At 42.6% G+C, this 20,248-nt stretch overlaps 1 protein-coding gene across 2 annotated transcripts; it reads right to left on the bottom strand.

Annotated features, from left to right (window-relative positions):
- Positions 1 to 18,652: 18,652 nt before the first annotated feature.
- Positions 18,653 to 19,916, bottom strand: LOC105516505 (protein FAM127C-like). Of its 2 annotated transcripts, XM_011948744.1 has the most exons (2): positions 19,636 to 19,827; positions 18,662 to 19,086 (listed from the first exon to the last, which is right to left on the bottom strand). In XM_011948744.1, exons 1-2 carry the CDS (start codon positions 19,825 to 19,827, stop codon positions 19,027 to 19,029), a joined length of 252 nt encoding a protein of 83 aa, XP_011804134.1. In that variant the 3' UTR covers positions 18,662 to 19,026. The 2 variants fall into 2 exon arrangements, with proteins under 2 accessions (XP_011804133.1, XP_011804134.1); XM_011948743.1 differs by having other exon boundaries at positions 18,653 to 19,916.
- Positions 19,917 to 20,248: the final 332 nt, after the last annotated feature.

Raw genomic sequence — 20,248 nt, forward strand, 5'->3', positions numbered from 1 at the left:
GCCTGGCAACCAAATCCAATCTCTCATTTTTTTTCCTGTGGATCAGGTAGTTTTGCCTAGAATCCAGTTTTCTTCTGAATTTGCAACTGTCTCTCTGATGGGTACCTTTTGTTCAACACAGTAACCCCCTGCTCCCTGCCCTGCTCTAATACACTACCTGTACAAAGGTCTTTTCCTTGTTTTCAATAAATGTCAGACATTATTAAAAAAGAATGGAATCTCAATGAATATGGCACCTTTCCTTCCCTGGTTCTGTAAATGGGGTCCATATCTTGTTCAAACACTGTGTCCCCTGTCATGCTATGGCTAAAGTTGACTCTTGCATTATTAAAACAAAAGATTGAGTCCTGTGGTGCCCCAGGGATGGAGACCTTAATGGCAACCATCTAATGCCAAATGATGACCCTTCTAAACCAGTCAGTTTCATGCCACTTTCAAAGTAGACCTTGATCTGATTTTGGCCAAGGTGATGTGAAGAGCAGTGGAAAAATTTTTTGAAAAAGCTTTCCTTATTTTCAAAAAATGGCTAGAAAGCACAAATCCCAAATTGTTACAGAACACAAATCCCACACCTCTTTGGTGAGCAGCTATCAAAGTATTATTTACTCCATTATTCAGGGAACCAACAGAATGGCTTAGGTACTTCAGAAAAAGCATTTATATTTATATTGCTTTGATTTGTGGAGCCAGTGGAATAAGGTATACAAAACTATGACTAATTTAGGTAGAAGCCTGGTGAGTAATCTGCAGGTAAGTAAAATTATAACCTTTAACGGACAGAAAATAAATAATCATTCCTTTTCATTATTTGGGTTAAATTCTTTTTTTTTTTTTGAGACAGAGTCTCTCAATATTGCCCAGGCTGGAATGCAGTGACGTGATCTTCACTCACTGCAACCTGTGCCTCCCACTTCAAGTGATTTTCCTGCCTCAGTCTCCCGAGTAGCTGGGATTATAGGCATGCACCACCACACCTGGCTAATTTTTTAATTTTTAGTAGAGATGGGGTTTCACGATGTTGGCCAGGCTGGTCTCGAACTCCTGACCTCAAGTGATCCACTTGCCTCAGCCTCCCAAAGTGCTGGGATTACAGGTATGAGCCACCGAGCCTGACCTGGGTTAACTTCTAAATGTATTTTGCTGTAAAAAGCCTTTGCTCCCTCATTAATTATTGGTCAAAGTTAAATATCCTGATAGAGTCAGAAGTTCTATGGTTGGGCGTATAAGACAATGCTCCAGTGTGATGTTAAAAGGTTGTATTTGGGTTCTGCAGAGAAACAACCAATAGGATATATAGATATAGATACATGTATGTATATCTTCTGTTGTATATTTATTATACGGAATTGGCTCTCATGATTATGGATGCTGAGAAGTCTTAAGATCTGGTCAGCAAGCTGGAACCCCAGAAGAGCTGATGCCCAGTCTGAGTCCAAAGGCCTGAGAATCAGGTGAGCCAACAGTATGTGCGTCAGTCTGAAAGCTGGCAGGCTCAAGACCCAAGAAGAGCTGATGTTTCAGCTCAAGTCAGAAGGCAAGGAGAACAGATGTTTTAGCTCAGAGCAGCCAAGCAGGAGGAGTTCTCTCTTACTACTGGGAGAATCATCCTTTTTGTTCTCTTCAGGTCATCAACTGATTGGATGAGGGGAGGGAAATCTGCTTTACTCAGTCTATTGATTCAAATGTTAATCTTAGCCCCAAACACTCTCACAGACACACTCAGACTAATATTTGACCAAATATCTGTGCACCCTATGGCCCCATTATGATAAGGTGTAAAATTAACCATCACAGTTGCGCAAGCAACTTTTTGCCTCATTTCTAAGTTTTTGTGATTTTTCTAGAACATGGGATAGAGGAATGAATCACACCAGTGTTTTTTCACTATTTTTCCCCTCTCTCTCTCTCTCTTCATATGAACAGTTTTTGTCATTCATGTGCTATAGTTTGCAGGGCTGTATGTGGAATGTAAGGTACATTATCTACAGTATGTATCTGATTATGCGTTTGTTTTCCCAAATTAAAAAAAAAAAAATCATTAGGTTGGAGTTTGGCTTGTAATAGGTCAAAGTCTTGAAGTCAGAGGAAAAATATGAATTGCTTAATAAAATGAATTTTGTATGATTTACAGGGCTCTTAAAAACTGAAACTAGATTAATTATGAGGTGTCAATTCAAGGTGCTGGTAGTCTGCTTTCCTGGATGGATATAAAGGACAGTGTGTTAAGCATATTCATTCTTTGGTCTTAAACACAGATTCTGCTGAAGCAGTTGGAAAAGTGTGTGGAAGCAGTTTACGTGACGGAGTAGGCCAGCATTCCCTATGATCTGTGTCCACTGGCTCTGGAGGTAGGTAGAATGGGCGGGGACCTTCGGGGTAACTTTTGAGCAATGTCAATAACCCCCTACCTCCCTCAACAACAATGCCCCAGCACTTTTCTTCCTCCTGGCAGAATGGTCCTGTCAGGGAATCATTCCTTGGTCTACACTAGTTCTATCATTCCAAGTCCTCTTCCATGCTACATATATCTTGGGGTGGGTAATAGTTCACAAAAATCAATCATTAACGTCTTTTTAAGATTATGATATAAAGGGATAGAAGAAATCATATTTGTAAGGGGTGAAAGGAGGTGTTTTTTCATTAGTTTGCAGTCTCAGCCCTTGCAGTTGTCATTTTGGTTCCTCTTCCTTATTTCCTACTCAATCTTAGCCAGGAAGCCATACCTGGGAAGCAGAAGATATCAGTAGACTCAAATGGTTTCTATGCTTGGAGGAGACACTTGCAGTGAGGCAAGGATTACATTGTTGGATAGTATAGTAACTTTGTAATCTGAAAGAGTGCTCACCTTACAACATGGGAACCTGTTGATAGAAGTTTGACTGTAATTTACAGAGGAATTTTATTTAGGCATCATCAAAATTTGGGTAGATTTACAACCCTGAGAAGTTTCTCTCTTCCACAAAGCAAGACTACATGTATGGTCTTCTATCGGTTTTCCTGGGCTGCCATACAAAGTACTACACACTAAGTGGCTTAAACAACAGAAATTGATTGCCTTAGTTCTGGAGGTGAGAAGTCCAAAATCAAGGTCTCAGCAGGATTGGTTGTTTCTGAGGACTGGGAGGGAAGGATCTGTTCAAGCTCTTTCTCCGAGTCTTTCTCTTCACATCATCTTCCCCTATTCATGTCTAGATCTCTGTCAAAATTTCCCTTTTTATAAGGATACTTGTCATGTTGGTTCAGGGCCTGTCCTAATAGCCTTATTTTAACCTGATTACCTCTGTAAAAACCTTATCTCCGAATAAAGTCATTTTCAGAGGTACTGGGGGTTAGGACTCTACCATATCCTTTTGGGGGTTGCACAGTTCAGTCCATAACAGGTGCCTCGTTTGTATCAGTGTCTTCAAGAAGAAAAACATTCTGGCCTGGTCTGTCCATATGACCTCCTTTATTCTAGACCCTATATGTCATTTTACTCTGAAATGGGTGGAAGGTGTGAGGGAATTCACCTCCCTTTAAAAAGGAAGAAGCCCTTGGCTGCTTTTAGTGTAGCAGGTCGGTAAGAGGAGAGAGGTAGAGGGAGAGAGGGAGGGAAAGGAAGAGAGAAAATTAATGTCAGTGCAGTTCAGCGCATTAACCCTTGTATTGGCCCCATTAGCATGTATACAACTTTTCTTTTTCTGGTCCATCCTGTACAGCTTTTCAGAAATGACAAGTCAGCATACTCCCTCTTCAATCCTCTCCTTTTCCTCAGAAGTGTCTCCTAAGAAGTAGATCTATATACTTGTCTTGGGACCTGGATAACATTTTGGAGTTATAAATTGTCCTAATAATTTCTTATATATTCCAAAATCTTTATATGAAATAATGACATAGAGACACAAGAGGGTGCTAGCAATACAGATAAATGTTTTCACAGCAACATATTGAAATTTGAGAAATTATTATATTGGTGGTGAATTACATTGGTGCATTCAGCTGTCTAATTATCAGGTTCTATGTCTTAATGGTTAGCATTATATAATTATAATGCCTAGTTTAGTATTTTCTTTCACAATTCATATGTCATTTCCTTTAATCTTCTCTGCAAACCTTGATTATTTGACTGGTTCAATCATTCATCATCAGTTATGTAGTAAGTACTTCCTATGTTCCAGGTACTGTACTATGAACTGTTGTTACATCATTACAGAATTGTGGTCCAAGCCTTCAAGGAATTTACTGTAAATTTGGTTGTAGTGGAAATATATGCATGTGGAGTCTCAGCTTTGGATTTGATTAAGAAAGACTTGAGACCATGCTTGGTTACACCAGTTATATGACATTATATAAATTCCTTAACCTTCCTAAGCCACTATTTTCTCATATGTAAAGTGGGTCAAATAACACCTATATATTGGGGTCCTTATGGGCATTCAATAAGATAATGAATATAAAGTTCTGATCATTAAATAGATGGGATGTACCGTAACTATAATAACAACAATAATTTTATTATTTTTTAAGGATGATAATGACTTTAAGCCTGTATATGGCAGAGTGGAAACATAGTAGAAAGAACATTTAAATCTTACCTATATGAGGCAGGGAACATCTCAATAGAGGAAGTGGCAAATGAGTTGAGATGTGACTCCAATCTAAGAGGTCACCTCTATCTGAGATATAGAAGAATGAGAGAGTATGGTTAATCATGTAAAAGTTAGGAAAAGGACACGGTAAGAGTTTAGATGGCATAGATGGAAGGCTACATCATAACGTGTCACGTTTGTTGTGCTAAGGCATATATCAATTATCCTGTACTCAGTAGGGAACAACGGAAAGATAGTGAATGCGTGACTGATTTGATCAGATTTGTGTTTTAAGGTTCACCTGGGGTGGAAATTTTTATTTCTTTGATGAATAGTAACATTAAGCATATTTTTCGTGTCCTTATGGTCCATTCGTATGTTTTCTTTCTTTTTTTTTTGAGACGGAGTCTCGCTCTGTCACCCAGGCTGGAGTGCAGTGGCCGGATCTCAGCTCACTGCAAGCTCCGCCTCCCGGGTTTACCGCCATTCTCCTGCCTCAGCCTCCTGAGTAGCTGGGACTACAGGCGCCCGCCACCTCGCCCGGCTAGTTTTTTGTATTTTTTTAGTAGAGACGGGGTTTCACCATGTTAGCCAGGATGGTCTTGATCTCCTGACCTCGTGATCCGCCCGTCTCGGCCTCCCAAAGTGCTGGGATTACAGGCTTGAGCCACCGTGCCCGGCCCCCGTATGTTTTCTTTTATGAAGAATCTGTTCAAGTGATCCATCTTAAAAATTGTGTCATTTATTTCTTTTTCTTACTAAGTTACAGTGGGTCTTTATATGACCCATCCTTTGTCATATACATGTATGTCAAATGTTTTCTCTAACTGTGTACCTTCCTGTTCAATTTTTTGAAAGTTATATTTTGAAAAGTAACAGATTTTCATTTATATGAAGTCCAGTTTGTAATTTTTGTCTTTCATGATTTTAGATCTTCCAACAACCAGATGCCAAGAAGGAATTAGACATTTGAGGGCTTTCTTGGGGAAAACACCTGTGGAGGAAAAAGGAGAAGGTGAGAAGGGAAAGGTGGAGCAGACCATGATGCAGGTCTGATACTTATGAAAGGAAAAAGGGAAGGAGGGAAGAGCCTCAGTCTGCAGTTCTAGTCTGAGAAAATCTCATTCCAGCTGATAGGGAATCCAGAGTGGACTATCTGTTGTTGAAGTTCTGTGTCAGATAGGAATGTCCTGTCCTGGCTTCACTGGCTGGTGGGAGCTGAGGAGAGCATGACTTCAGTGTAAATACTGCATTCCTTCTAAAAGTGCAGCAGCTGAAAGGTGGCTGGTCACTATTGTCCTCATAGATGTTTGTCTTGAAGAGAGATCCGAGTGACACACTTCCCTGGCTACCTGTTTACCCCTTGTACAGCACAGATATCCATGCAGGTTAGGGGAATATCTACTTTATGGTTTCTATGGCCCTTTTTACCTGAGAGGAAACTTAGAAGACATAGATTAGTATAATGAACCACAGCCCCTGCCACTGTAATTTGTCTCCAGGCCATAATTTGCTACTTATTCTTTTCTTCCTCTAATATCCATTCCAAAATTCCATCATTTTCAGATATCACTGTGATGATTAATTTTAAATGTCTACCTGCCTGGGTTAAGTGATACGAAGTAGCTGGTAAAGCATTATTTCTGGGTGTGCCTGTGACAGTGTTTTTGGAAGAGACTGGCATTTGAATCAGTAGACTGAGTAAGGAAGATCTACCTTCACCTAGTGTGGGCGGGTACCGTCTGATCTGCTGAGGGCCTGGATAGAACATAAAGGCAGATGAAAGGTTAATTTGCTCTCTCTCTTCTGAAGCTGGGATGCCCATCTTCTCCTGCCCTGAGACTTGCACCAGTAGCACCTCAGCTTCTTAGGCCTTTGACCTGGGACTGAGAGTCACACCACTGGCTCCCCTAGTTTTTAGGTCTTTGGGCTTGGACTGAGCCATGCCACTGGCTTTCCTGATTCTTCAGCTAACAGATGGCAGTTCGTGAGATTTAACTTCCATAATCACATGACTCAATTTCCCTAATAAATTTCTATTCTATCTATCTGTCTATCTATCTGTCTATCTATCATCCATCCGTCCATCCATCCATCCATCCATCCATTCATCCATCCATCCATCTATCTAATCTATCTCCTATTGGTTCTGTTTCTCAGGAGAACCCTGACCAGTATACTCACCTTGCAAATCTTGGTGGCTTACCTAGTGATGAGACCCAAATCTTCATTCTTTAAGGGCCTGAGGCCTTAACAACCCTATCCTCAGCCCAGAGTGGCTGCAAATATGCAGTTAAAATTGAGCAAGGGTGTACCACAGGGTGCCCGAGTGAATTACCTGAGTTCTACACATTTTCCTTCTGGTACCAATTGTATAAAGCATCTTAACTTCTTCCTGCTGATTAAGGTCAATTACCCCTGCTAGTAATTGACTCTTCTCACCTGCTGGTCCAGGGAAACAAGAAGTCTTAAGTGCCCAGGTGATAATTGTAGCTTATAGTTCAAAGGGACACTTGCTGTGTCCCCTAGAAAACTGCACCCCCTTGAGAAAAAGGACCTCTAACTTTGCATAGCTATGAGTTGTTGGGATGCGGGATAAAGTTTACTCCAGTGTATCATTTGGAGTACTGATAAATAGGGCTACTCCTGTATCTACCTTTTGGTTCTTGTACCTATGTATTATTATTGTTGATGACACAGCACTGTATAGAGTTCTCTGATTTAACACATCTAGTAGGTCCAAAGGATGCCACCCCATCCTTGCAGAGTATTTCTTCTGAGATCACACATTAACTACGTCTTTAGATGACCATTAAAACATGCTACGATTATAGCTTCTTTCTATATAGTATCATAGGTGACATGACCAGTGGATCCTATAGTTTCAGGAGCACTCCCACAGCTCCTTCTTTGTGAAGTGGGTCCCTGGGTTAGATGCCATGCTACGTGGACTTCCATGCCTGTGGATCATGCATTCTATAAGATTCCAGATAGTGCTGAGACTGTGAGGAGGAGAAAAGGCAAACCTTTTCTGGAAATACGTATCTATTCCTGTGTGTGCAAACTCTTAACCCTTTTAGTATGGAAGGGGCACAATATAATCAATTTGCCACCAAGTAGCTTTTTGGAAATTGTGATATATTGGTGGCTTAGCATAGGTCTCAGTTTCAGGAAGGTTGCAAACTCACAGGCAATAGTAACTATATTAGCCTTGGTAAGTGGGATTCCAAACTGTTGGGTATATGCATAACTTCCCTCATTTTCCACCCTTCTGAAGCAGCTGGCTTGATGGAATGGTGGAAAGGCCTTTTGACGGCTCAGTTACAGCACCACCTAGGTGCCAGTGCCTTGCAGGGTTGGGGAAAGGTTCTTCAGAAGGCTGTATATGCTCTGAATCAGTATCCAATATATAGGGTTGTTTTTCCCATAGTCACGACTTATGGGCCCAGGAATCATGGGGTGGGATTGGGAGTAGCATCACTCACCATTTGCTCTAGAGATCCACTAGCAAAATTTTTGCTTCCTGTTTCTGTGACTTTATGGTCTACTGGACTGGAGTTCTTGGTTTCAGAGGGAGGAATGCTTCCACCAGAAGACACAATTCCACCGAACTGGAAGTTAAGACTGGCAGCTGGCCACTTTGGGTTCCTCATGCCTCTGAATCAGTGGACAAAGAAAGGAGTTACAGTGCAGACTGGGGTGACTGATCTTATCAAGAGGAAAGAGTACTACAGCTCCACAATCAAAGAAAGGAAGAATAGTCTAGAATATAGGAGATCCTTTAGGGCATCTCAATATTATCATGCCTTGTGATTAAAGTCAACAGAAGGGTACAACAACCCAATCCAGACAGGACTACTAATGTCCCAGAACCTTCAGTAATGAAGGTTTGGGTCACCCCATTAGGTAAAGAACCATGACCAGCCGAGGTGCTGGCTGAGGGCAAAGGGTATACAGAGTGGGTAGTGGGAGAAGAACACAATCACATGATCAGTTACAGAAACAAGAACTGTAATTGTCATGAGTATTTCCTTTTTATTTTGCTATGAACACATTTTTATGTGTTTTAGTGTGTATCTTTCTTTCCTCTCTTATTCCCTTATCATATAACATAAGATATATTGACTTTATGTAATGGAATTTAATTATTATTTATGTCATAGTACTTAAGTTGTGGAATATTGAGGAGAGGAGTAAACATCACTCAAGGGATTTATTTCCTCCTCTAGGGAAAGGGTTAGTACATTTTTGGTTGTACACAGGACAATGGTATCACATTAGGCAGAATTATGACCGTGTTATTGTATTTATTTGGAGATTAACTACGGTTTAAGAAGATGGATACGGGTGTCAGTTTGATAGGGGGTGAACTTGTGATGATTAATTTTATGTTTCAACTTGGCTTGGCCATGGTATCCAAGATACTTGGTCAAACATTATTCTGGATGTTTCTGATTAGATAGCGCTGCCCTTAGGTCAGAAAGAGTGTTTTCAGTTTGAAGGGTCAGTTTTAATGCTGAAGTGTTGACACTCTGCTCTCCAACAGAGTGGTACCTTGGAAGCCATGACCTGTTCACTATCCTGAAGCTATGGCTGCTGCTGGGAAAGACCTCACCGTGACTTGCACCAAAATGCTCTCTCCTTTTCATCAGGGTAATTGTTCAGATGGCATGGACTTCTCAGTGCACCACAATGTCTTAGTGTCACTCCTGAGACAATTGTTTTCTGCTCTCCAAGAGTGTGTTCATTCTAATGGTCAGTGTCTCCTATGATGTCCAGTCTGAGGATGCCATCTGCTTACTGCTCTTGCCAGTTGCTGTCAAAGGATAGCAAAGCCTGTTCTCTGGCTAATCTCTACACCACCCTCCTCTTTTGGGAAAGAGGAATTGGGTAAGGTTAAATCTCATATGCAAGCACTTCATGAGTTGGTTGTTTCTAATGGGTGTTCAAGTCCCAAAGGATTAGAGGAAATAATACAAAACAGTATCCAAAGAGGTGGGCTGGTATTCAACCAAAAGGACAAATCTGTAAACATTAGGCCTAGATCGTGACATCAAGTAAAAAGTCTACTAGCAACAGGAAGAGAGACAAAGGTGAGAGCAAGGTGGCTAATCACAGTTTATACCAGATGTCTGCTTCTAGGCTAGGATTGACTCTGTTATTCATAACTAGAGTTGAACTCAGGATATTCAGAGCATTATAATATTTCAGGCTTGTATGACAAGGTGATGAGGTATTACCCACACAGCTTATTGGCCTGATACAGACACCATATAGGTGCAATGGGTCTGATAGGTAAGTATTCCACCTCCCTGAGGGTGGACTAAGTTTGGAGGTATAGCTTTCAGCTGTGGCAGGTGGAACTCACCACCATATCTGGGTATAGTGTCTCCAATTTTATTGCCAGCAGTACCTCTATCACAGGGCAGAACATTGGGTGCCAGGAAAGGTGCAGTGTGCAGAGGAGCTAAGAGCCACGGTAGCCCAGAAAAGGGCCATAAAACACAAAAGGAAACACATGACCACCCAGCCTTCACAAATCAATAGAAACCATTCAATGAAAAATCTGTTAAAAAAAAAAAAAATCTCCCAGTGTTTCTTGAAAAGTGCATTTAGATTAAAAAAAGATTATAGCCGGGCACGGTGGCTCACGCCTATAATCCCAGCAATTTGGGAGGCCAAGGTGGGCGGATCATGAGGTCAGGAGATCGAGACCATCCTGGCTAACATGGTGAAACTCCGTTTCTACTAAAAATACAAAAAATTAGCCAGGCATGGTGGCGGGTGCCTGTAGTCCCAGCTACTCAGGAGGCTGAGGCAGGAGAATGGCATGAACCCGGGAGGCAGAGCTTGCAGTGAGCCGAGATCACGCCACTGCACTCCAGCCTGGGCGACAGAGTGAGACTCTGTCTCAAAAAAAAAAAAAAAAAAAGATTATAGATAAATAAGTTAAATAATAAATTACAGATGTATTTTAAAATGTAAGCATAAAAACGAAACACGAGGAAACAGCAAAAAATATCATGGGAATATTACCTTCTCTTGCATAGCGGCAATATAAATTATTTAAACATGTAAAAACTCAAAATTTAAAAAACAAAATTGAGAATATATCTGCTATAACATCACTGAGGGTTAATAAACTTTATAAATAAGAAGCTTATAAAAACCACCTGGAACACACTCCAACCCTGAAAGAAATGTGGGAATATTATTTGACCAGTCAACTTAGGGAAGATGAAAAACAAATGAACAACAAACATATGAACATGGTTCAACCTTAAAGTAATAATCATAAGAAGTCAAATGGAAGAAATCATTAAAAATCCTTTTTTTGGTCTATCAATTTAAAAGAACGAGAGAAGATGAAGAGTGATGTGGTGCAGTAAGGGGCGCCATCTCATAGTCTACTAGTGGGAGTAAAAATTAATACATGCATTTTGTAAAGCAGTTTCCCAAAATGTATTCAGAGTCTCAAAATGTTCGTACCTTTTGTATAATAACTCCATTTTAACACTGCCACCTAAAGAAATAAACACAAAAACATATGAAGATTTATGTTTAAAAATGGTAATCAGAGCATTACTTATAATAACAAAATAAATGGGCAGTCATAGATCACAAAGAAAGAGATTAGATATATTATGGTACATATATATTATACAGGCATTGAAATTAGGTTTTCTTAAATGCTATACTGATATAAGTTATGGTTCATGATATAAAATAACTGAAAATAGGTGGATCCACAACTGTGTATGATTATAATTATATAACTTAAGAGCCATATAGACAACCCTTGAACGGAAACAAATAACATGTTAAATTAGTTCTTATGGGTGATATTCCTTTTCCATTTGGTATTATTCTACATATTCCCAGATTTCTACAATGACCACCTAGTACATTTCTAATCAGATATTGACAAGGTGCAAGCCCTCATTCCATTGGAAGGTGAGCAGGAGGACCTCCTTCCCCTCCTACTAAGGGGCCCACTCTGCCCTCAGCAGAAGAATGGTCCAGAGGTTTGTATGAAAAAGGATGGAGTGTTCTGGGCTTCTGCTCAGGTGTCTGGGATGGGCAGCTACTTGTTGACCGAATCACAAATCAGACAATGGCTTCCCATGGTGAATCCAAGAGGGCTTGCTCCTCAGGGATAGGTATGGCCAGGTATAGGTATCACTGTGACTCTGGCTTGATCCAACTATTCCTCTCTATCATCAAGGAAAACAGATTCCTGTACATTGAACTGGCACCACTGTTGGCCCAGTTTCAACCATTTTAACAAACCAGTAGATGGTATAAAAAATAAAAAAAGACTTCCTTTTTCAAATAATTCAAATTGTTCAATTAACTTCAACAGGACTTTGCTATATTAACATAGAAAAACTACTGAATTAATAAAATTTCATAGTCTTAGTGCACATAATATAGCTCTAGTTTATTTACATCCCAGCAAATCACAGGGCACAGAATTAATGGATAGCAAAGCTTACTTGTCAAACAAAAAGAAAAAAAAGTAAAGCTATACCCAAGTGATATATATTAATCCTTCCACTTTTCTGGAAAAATCACCCAAAATGGAAATGAGGCAAAAAGATGACTGCACAACATTTTCATATCAGGGCAGGGAGTTTTCTAATAACCCTACCTGAGATCATCTGAGTCTATCTGGATATTTAACTCTGACCAACAACTAATTATGAAGAATACTTTTTAAAATACAATATTGTAGATTTAAGAGGTTAACTAATAGAAATATGGTTAAGGAGTGATATTTTTCTGGGCATTGGCCAAGTTTGTTCCTAAATTAATCTTATTACTACATTCCTTCCCCAAAAGACCTTTACATGACTTTTTGAACTAACTCTGTCATTCTGCTGATTCCCTGAACAATGAGTTAAATAAACACTGATAGATATTTACCAAAAAGCTGTGTGAAAATCACAGTTTGTAACAATTTGAGACTTATACTTTCAAGCCTCTTATTACACAAATTCTCTCCACCAGGATTGCCCTGGAACCCAAAGTCTCAGGACACTAAACCACTCAAAGGCCACAATGTCCCCTCTGTGCCTATATTTCCCATATTAAGTTTTTGTGCATGTGTGTCACAAGATTTGCAGACATTTATCTTAATTATAGGCTTCAGGACAATAATGGCCCCAACCACCAAAAAAAGGGTGAATTACATTTTCTCGCTCATGCCCTTTATATGCATTATCCTTTTATATTCACTTTGGAGATGTAGCTTCATGGTGGGGCATAGAATACATTGCTAAGAAGGAAGTGAGAAAAACAAACCAAGAAAAATAACAAGTGATAAGAATGCAAAGTAATTGCTATGGACTGATATTTATGTTTTTCGCCTACTTCCAAATTCATATGTTGAAACCTTAATTCCCAATGTGGTGGTATTTGGAGTTGGGGGCCTTTGTGAGCTAATTAATTTTAGATGAGGTCATGAGGATGGGGCACCCATGTTAGGATTAATGCCCTTATAATAGGGGTCCCCAACCCCTTGCCCTCCTCATACTGGTCTGTGGCCTGTTAGGAACCAGGTGGCACAGCAGGAAGTGAGCACTGGGCAAGTGAGTGAAGCTTCATCTATATTTGCAGACACTCCCCATGGCCCACATTGCTGCCTGAGCTCTACCTCCTGTCAGATCAATGACAGCATTAGATTCTCATGGCAGTGCAAACACTATTGTGAACTGCACATGCGGGGGATCCAGGTTGTGCACTCCTTATGAGAATGTAATGTCTGATGATCTGTCACTGTCTCCCATCACCCCCAGATGGGACCGTCCAGTTGCAGGAAAACAAGCTCAGGGCTCCCACTGATTCTACATTATGGTGAGCTGTATAATTATTTCGTTATATATTAAATAATAATAGAAATAAAGTGCACATTAAATGTACTGTGCTTGAATGATTCATCCTTAAACCATCCCCCAGCCCAGTCTGTGGAAAAATTGTCTTCTGCTAAACTGGCTCCTGGTGCCAAAAAGGTTGGGGACCACTGCCTTATAAGAAACAGACTGGAGTGTTCTTTCTCTGCTGTTAGATGACACAGCAACAAGGTGGTCTACAAACCAAGAAGAGGGCCCTTACAAGATACCAAATCTACCAACACCTTGATCTTGGATTTTCAAATCTGCAGAACTGTGAGAAATAAATGTTTGTTGTTTAAGCCACCCAGTCGATGATAATTTATTATAGCAGCCCAAACTGAGTAAGACAATAATGAAAAAGAACCTCCCTTCTCCCCTTACAAATACCATTTCTTCTGTCTCTTTATGAAATCTTGCAAAGATGTTCATGATTCATTCTTGTGAACTGTTATCCTCCCCAAGATATTTATAGCATAAAAGAAGACTTGTAATGATAGAACTAATGTAGACCAAGGAAAAATTCCCTGACAGAGCCATTCTGTCAGAAGGAAGAAAACTGCTGAGGCATTGTTGTTGAGGGGGCTATGTGGTTACTGATATGATTTGGCTCTGTGTCCCCATTCAAATCTCATCTCTCAAATTGTAATTCCCATAATCCCCATGTGTCAAGGGAGGGACCTGGTGGGAGATAATTGGATCATGGGGGTGGGTTCCCCCATGCTGTTCTTGTGATAATGAGTGAGTTTTCACAAGATCTGATCGCTTTATAAGTGTTTGGCAGTTCCACCTTCACATGCTCTCTTGCTTACTGCCACGTAAGACATGCCTGCTCCCTCTTCTGCCATGATTGTAAGCTTCCTGAGCCTTCCCCAGTCATGAAGAACTGTAAGTCAATTAAACCTCTTTCCTTTGTAAGTTACTCAGTCTTGGGTAGTATCTTTATAGCAGTGTAAGAACAGACAAATACAGTAAATTGGTGCCAGCGGAGGTGAATACTGCTATAAAGATACCAGAAAATGTGGAAGTAACTTTGGAACTGAGTAACAGGCAAAGGTTGGAACAGTTTTGAGGACTCAGAAGAAGACAAGAAGATGTGGGAATGTTTGGAACTTAGTACAGACTTGTTGAATGGTTTTGACCTAAATACTGCTAGTGATATGGACAATAAAGTCTAGGCTAAGGTGGTCTCAGATGGAGATGAGGAACTTATTGGAAATTGGAGCAAAGGTCACCCTTGTTATGTTTTAGGAAAGAGACTGGCAGCATTTTGCCCCTGCCCTAGAAATCTGTGGAACTTTGAGCTTGAGAGAGATGTTCTGGAATTGGAACTTATGTTTAAAAGGGAAGCAGAGCATAAAAGTTTGGAAAATTTGCAACCTGACCATGTGGCAGAAAAACCCATTTTCCGGGGAGAAATTCAAACCTGCTGAAGAGACTTGCATAAGTGACGAGGACTGAATGTTAATCACCAAGACATGGGGTAAATGTCTCCAGGGCGTGTCAGAGACCTTCACAGCAGACCCTCCCATCATAGGCGTGGAGGCCAAGGAAGAAAAAATGGTTTTGTGGCCTGGGAGGGCCCCACCCCACTATGTGCAGCCTAGGGACTTGGTGCCCTGAGTCCCCGCCACTCCAGCTTCAGCCATGGCTAAAAGGGCCCAAGGTACAGCTCAGGCCATTGCTTCAGAGAGTGTAAGCCCCAAGCCTTGGCAGCTTCCATGTGGTGTTGTGCTTGAAGATGCACAGAATTCAGGAACTGAGGATTGGGAATTTCTATCTAGATTTCAGAGGATGTATGGAAATGCCTGGATGTCTAGGCAGAAGTCTGCAGCAAGGGCAGAGCCCGCATGGAGAACCTCTGCTAGGGAAGTGTGGAAGGGAAATATGGAGTTGGAGCACCCACACAGTGTCCCCACTGGGGCATTGCCTAGTGGAGCTGTGAGAAGAGGGCCATAGTCCTCCAGACCACAGAATGGTAGATCCACTGACGGCTTGCATTGTGTGCCCGAAAAAGCCACTGGCACTCAATACCAGCCCATGAGAGCAGCCACAGGGGCTGAACCCTGCAAAGCCACAGGGGCGGAGCTGCCCATGGCTGTGGGAGCCCACTCTTTGCATCTGCATGCCCTGGATATGAGACATAGAGTAAAATGAGATTATTTTGGAGCTTTAAGATTTAGACTGGGTGCAGTGGCTCACATCTGTAATCTCAGCCCTTTGGGAGGCCGAGGCAGGTGGATCACCTGAGGTCAGGAGTTTGAGACCAGCCTGGCCAACATGGTGAAACCCCATCTCTACTAAAAATACAAAATTAGCTGGGTGTAGTGGTGTATGCCTGTAATCCCAGCTACTTGGGAGGCTAGGGCAGGAGAATTACTTGAACCTGGGAATCAGAGGTTGCAATGAGCTGAGATCACACCACTGCACTCCAGCCTGGGCAACAAGAGTGAAACTTCATCTCAAAAAACAACAAAAAAAGATTTAATGACTGCCCCGCTGGATTTCAGACTTGCATGGGGCCTGTAGCCCCTTTGTTTTGGTCAATTTCTCCCATTTGGAATGGAAGCATTTATCCAATGCCTGTACCCTCATTGTATCTTGGAAGTAACTAACTGGTTTTTCATTTTACAGGCTCCTAAGTGGAGGGGCCGTGCCTTGTCTCAGATAAGACTTTGGACTTGGATTTTTGTGTTAATGCTGGAATGAGTTAAGACTCAGTGGGGGACTACTGAGAAGGCACAATCAGTTTTGAAATATAAAAAGGACGTGAGATTTGGGAGGGGTCGATGTAGAATGATATGGTTTGCCTCTGTGTCCCCACTCAAATCTCATTTCAAATTGTAATCCCCATAATCTCCACATGTCAAGGGAAGGATCTGGTGGGAGGTGATTGGATCATGGGGGCAGTTTCCCCTATGCTGTTCTCATGATAGTGAGTGAGTTCTCACTAGATCTGATGGTTTTATAAGCGTTTGACAGTTCCACCTTCACATGCTCTCTCTTGCCTGCTGCCATGTAAGATGTGTCTGCTTCCTCTTCCACCATGACTATAAGTTTCCTGAGGCCTCCCCAGCCATGCAGAACTGTGAATCAATTTAACCTCTTTTCTTTGTAAATTACCCAGTCTTGGGTAGTGTCTTTATAGCACTGTGAGAACGAACTAATACAGTTACTGACATTGTTCAAAGGTTACCCATAAGGTCCCTGCCCATTCTACCTACCTCCAGAGCCAGTGGACACAGATCACAGGGAATATGTTGGCCTACTCTGTTGCGTAAACTGCTTCTAAACACCTCTCCAGCTGCTTCAGCAGAATCTATGTTTAAATCCAAACAGTGAATATGCTTAACACATTGTCCTTTTCACTCATCCAAGAAAGCAGACTACCAGCACCTTGACATCTCATAATTAATCTAGTTTCCATTGTTTTTATGCATGCTATAAATAATGAAATAATAAATCGCTTTTTTTTTTTGGGACAGAGTCTTGCTCTGTTGCCCAGGCTGGAGTGCAACGGCGCAATCTCGGTTCACTGCAACCTCCGCCTCCTGGGTTCAGGTGATTCTCCTGCCTCGGCCTCCTGAGTAGCTGGGATTACAGGCGCCTGCCACCACACCCGACAAATTTTTGTATTTTTAGTAGAGACAGGGTTTCACCATGTTGGCCAGGCTGGTCTCGATCTCCTGACCTGTGATCCGCCCGCCTTGGCCTCCTAAAATGCTGGGATTACAGGCGTGAGCCACCGTGCCTGGCCAATAAATTGCTTTTATTAAGCAATTCAATTTTTCCTTCAATTTCAAGACTTAAAATTATATGCTAAACTGCAAATTAATGGTGGTTTTATTATTTGGAGGAACAAAAACATAATCAAGATACATTATTAGAAAATGTACCTCCGGCACCATACAAAGCCCTGCAAACTACAGCACACAAATGATTCTGTGGTTTGAATATTTTTGTCCCTTCCAATTTTCATGGCGAAATGTAATCCCCAATGCAACAATGTTGGGAGGTGCGCCCCTTTGAGAGCTATTTAGGTCATGAGAGTTCTGCCCTCATGAATGGATCAGTGTCACTATAAAAATGCTTGCAGGAGTGGTTTATCTGTCTTCACTCCTGTCACATGAACTTGGCATTCATCCTCTCTTGCCCTTTTACCTTCCACTGTGTGAGGACTCAGCAAAAAGGCCCTCACCAGATATCAGTGACTTGATGTTGGACTTCTCAGCTTCCAGAACTATGAGAAAATAAATTTCTGTTCTTTTTAAATGATCCAGTCTGTTGCATTCTGTTATGGCAGCACAAAAGGGACTAAACTAAATGGCAAAAGCTTATCTATTCAAATTAAGAAAGAGTAAAACAGTGAAAAAAACGCTGGTAGGATTCATTCTTCCATTCCCTGTTCTGGAAAATCACCAACAGTTAGAAATGGGGCAAAAAGTTGATTGCACAGTCTTTTAACACCATACCAGAACATTGTCCAATAAGTCTACCTTTAGCTCACCTGATTAGTATGTTTAACTTTGTTCACCAACAGTTGGTGAGGGAGCATAAGCTTTTTACAATACTATAAATCTAAGAGACTAAACTGCAGCTAAACCGTAAGAAGTGATTTTTTTCCTGCTTATTAGGAAAGTTTATACACAGTTTTATTGTACTGCAGGTCATCAACCAGGTTTGTATCTAAATTAACAGTCTCATTTCTGCATTTCCTCCCACTACCTACATAATCAAGAATTTATAAATGCTTTTGAAAAGCACCTATATAATTCTGTTGGTTCCCTGAATCATGGGTTAAATAAAATTTTACAGCTGTTCACCAATAATCTGTGTGGGATTTATGGTTTGTAACAATTTGGGAATTGTGTTTTCAATCCACTTTCTGGAGCTGAGGATACCTTTTCCAAGGGCCTGCTGGCTGACTTCTCACAGTGTTGGCCAAAATGAGGTAACGGTTCATTTACTAAGAGGCTTGGGATAATCCTAACTGGTTTAGAGGATTCAACATCCGGGACAGAATGATCACCAGTGGGGACACTATCCCCAGGTTACTACAGGACTCTATCTTAGATGTTTTATAATGCAGGAGTCAACATCAGTCACTGAATGGCAGGGGATTTCGCTTCTGAACAAGATATGGACCACGTTTACAGGACCAGGGAGGGAAAGGTGCCATATTCATTCAGACTCTTTCTTTTTCAATAGTGTCTGACATTTATTGGAAATATGGAAAATACTTTTCTCCAGGTAGTATAAAGGAGTTGAGCAGAAGAAACAAGTTATTTTGTTGATCAAAAAGCACCTGAGAAAATGCTGCAAATTCAGAAGAGAAATGGAATATGGGCAAAAGTAAGTGGTCCACAAGAGAAAATGAGAGACTCGATTTGGCTGCCAGGCACAACTGAGCCCTGTCAGCCATGTGGCAGGAGCACAAAAAGTCTCTGGGATTGGGGAGGAAATGGGTCTCTCTGAAGGTAACAGGCCCCCTGAGGGGCAGCCAGCTGTCTGGATCATTGTCCAGGGGTTGTGGCCAGCCCAGATACCTCCGAGATGAGTCCAGATCACTAGGAGCAGCAGTCTGTCAGTGGGATGCGATGGATGGCGATGGCAGTGGCAGCGCAGGTCTGTGGGCAGAATGATGTAGTCGTCTGGCAGTCTGGTGGGGAGGAGGGGGCTTGGCAGCGGCGGCAGTGGGTGGTCTGTCCAGTGTGTAACAGGAGCCCAGCTTGCAGCTGGAGCACAGGACAGCGTCCAAATGTGCATGGGAGGGGCTGGGCTGGCACAAGAGGGTGGAGGCAGCCCGCTCCAGAGTGAGGCCCAGGGGCGGCAGCAGGAGCCTGGAGCGCTATTCCTGGAACAAAGGCAAGCACTACGCGGGAGGGGACAGGAGCGCAGGGGACATCGCGGCAGCTCGAGGGGGAGGGAGGTGCGGAGGGAGGGCGCCTGTGGAGACCCTGGCGGTGGCCACTGGCACAGCGGACCCTCCCCAGAGCACCCGCCCCCGGACTCGAGGGTCTCCCGGCCTAGAAGTCCTCGTCCTCCTCCCATCCAAAGACCCGCTTCATCTCGGCCAGGAAGCCCCGGTAGTCACTGAGGAGGGGACTGTCCTTCTTGATGTATGGGATCACCCACTGCAGGGCGGGCCCCGTGAGGCGGGTGATGAGGAACGTCACCTTCAGGGCGTCGTTGGAGAACGTGTTCTCGTCCACGAACATGTAGGAACCCGTCTGCACGATGAACTCTGGGAGCCGCTCGGTATCGCCGTCAAACGTCTCAGGAAAAGGAATCGGGTTCCTCCAGCGACGCGCCGCGGGCCGGAGGGGCCGGGCCAGGAGGGCCTTCATCAGTTGCACCCGACTGTCCATCGCGCCGCGCTCGCTCGCTCGGCTGAGCTTAGCTGAGCTGCGCTGGGCTTCGCGGTGGGGCTGCACCTGGGCGTCGCGGGAAGTGCATGTCGGGGGAGGAGGAGCCGGGATGTGGGCGGAGCCATGGGGAGGGCCCAGCTGCTTTGGCAAGCTCTGCCCAGAAGGCCTTGAGGTCAGTAGTGCTCCAGGGAGTCCCGGGGCACCCAGCGGAGCAGGTGGTGGGAAATGTGGTGACTGGCTTAATTGGTCGAAGAGGTGGGGTCGCACCGTAGGGGTGGGGCGAAGTCTTTCTAGGTGGGTGGGGAGTGAAGATTTTTTTGGTGAGGTCTAAGCCCATTGTGCTTGGAGAGCAAAGCCTAGAAATTCTTTAAAGCTGAGTAGTCAGCCTGGTATATCTATTCCTTGTCCCATGCTATCTGCC

Source organism: Colobus angolensis, unplaced genomic scaffold (genome assembly GCF_000951035.1).
Source record: "Colobus angolensis palliatus isolate OR3802 unplaced genomic scaffold, Cang.pa_1.0 Scaffold283, whole genome shotgun sequence".
In the NCBI taxonomy this organism is placed as follows: domain Eukaryota; kingdom Metazoa; phylum Chordata; class Mammalia; order Primates; family Cercopithecidae; genus Colobus; species Colobus angolensis.

Coding starts and splice junctions, on each gene's coding strand:
- LOC105516505 (XM_011948743.1), bottom strand. CDS start 19,827: ATGGACAGTCGGGTGCAACTGATGAAGGCCCTCCTGGCCCGGCCCCTC.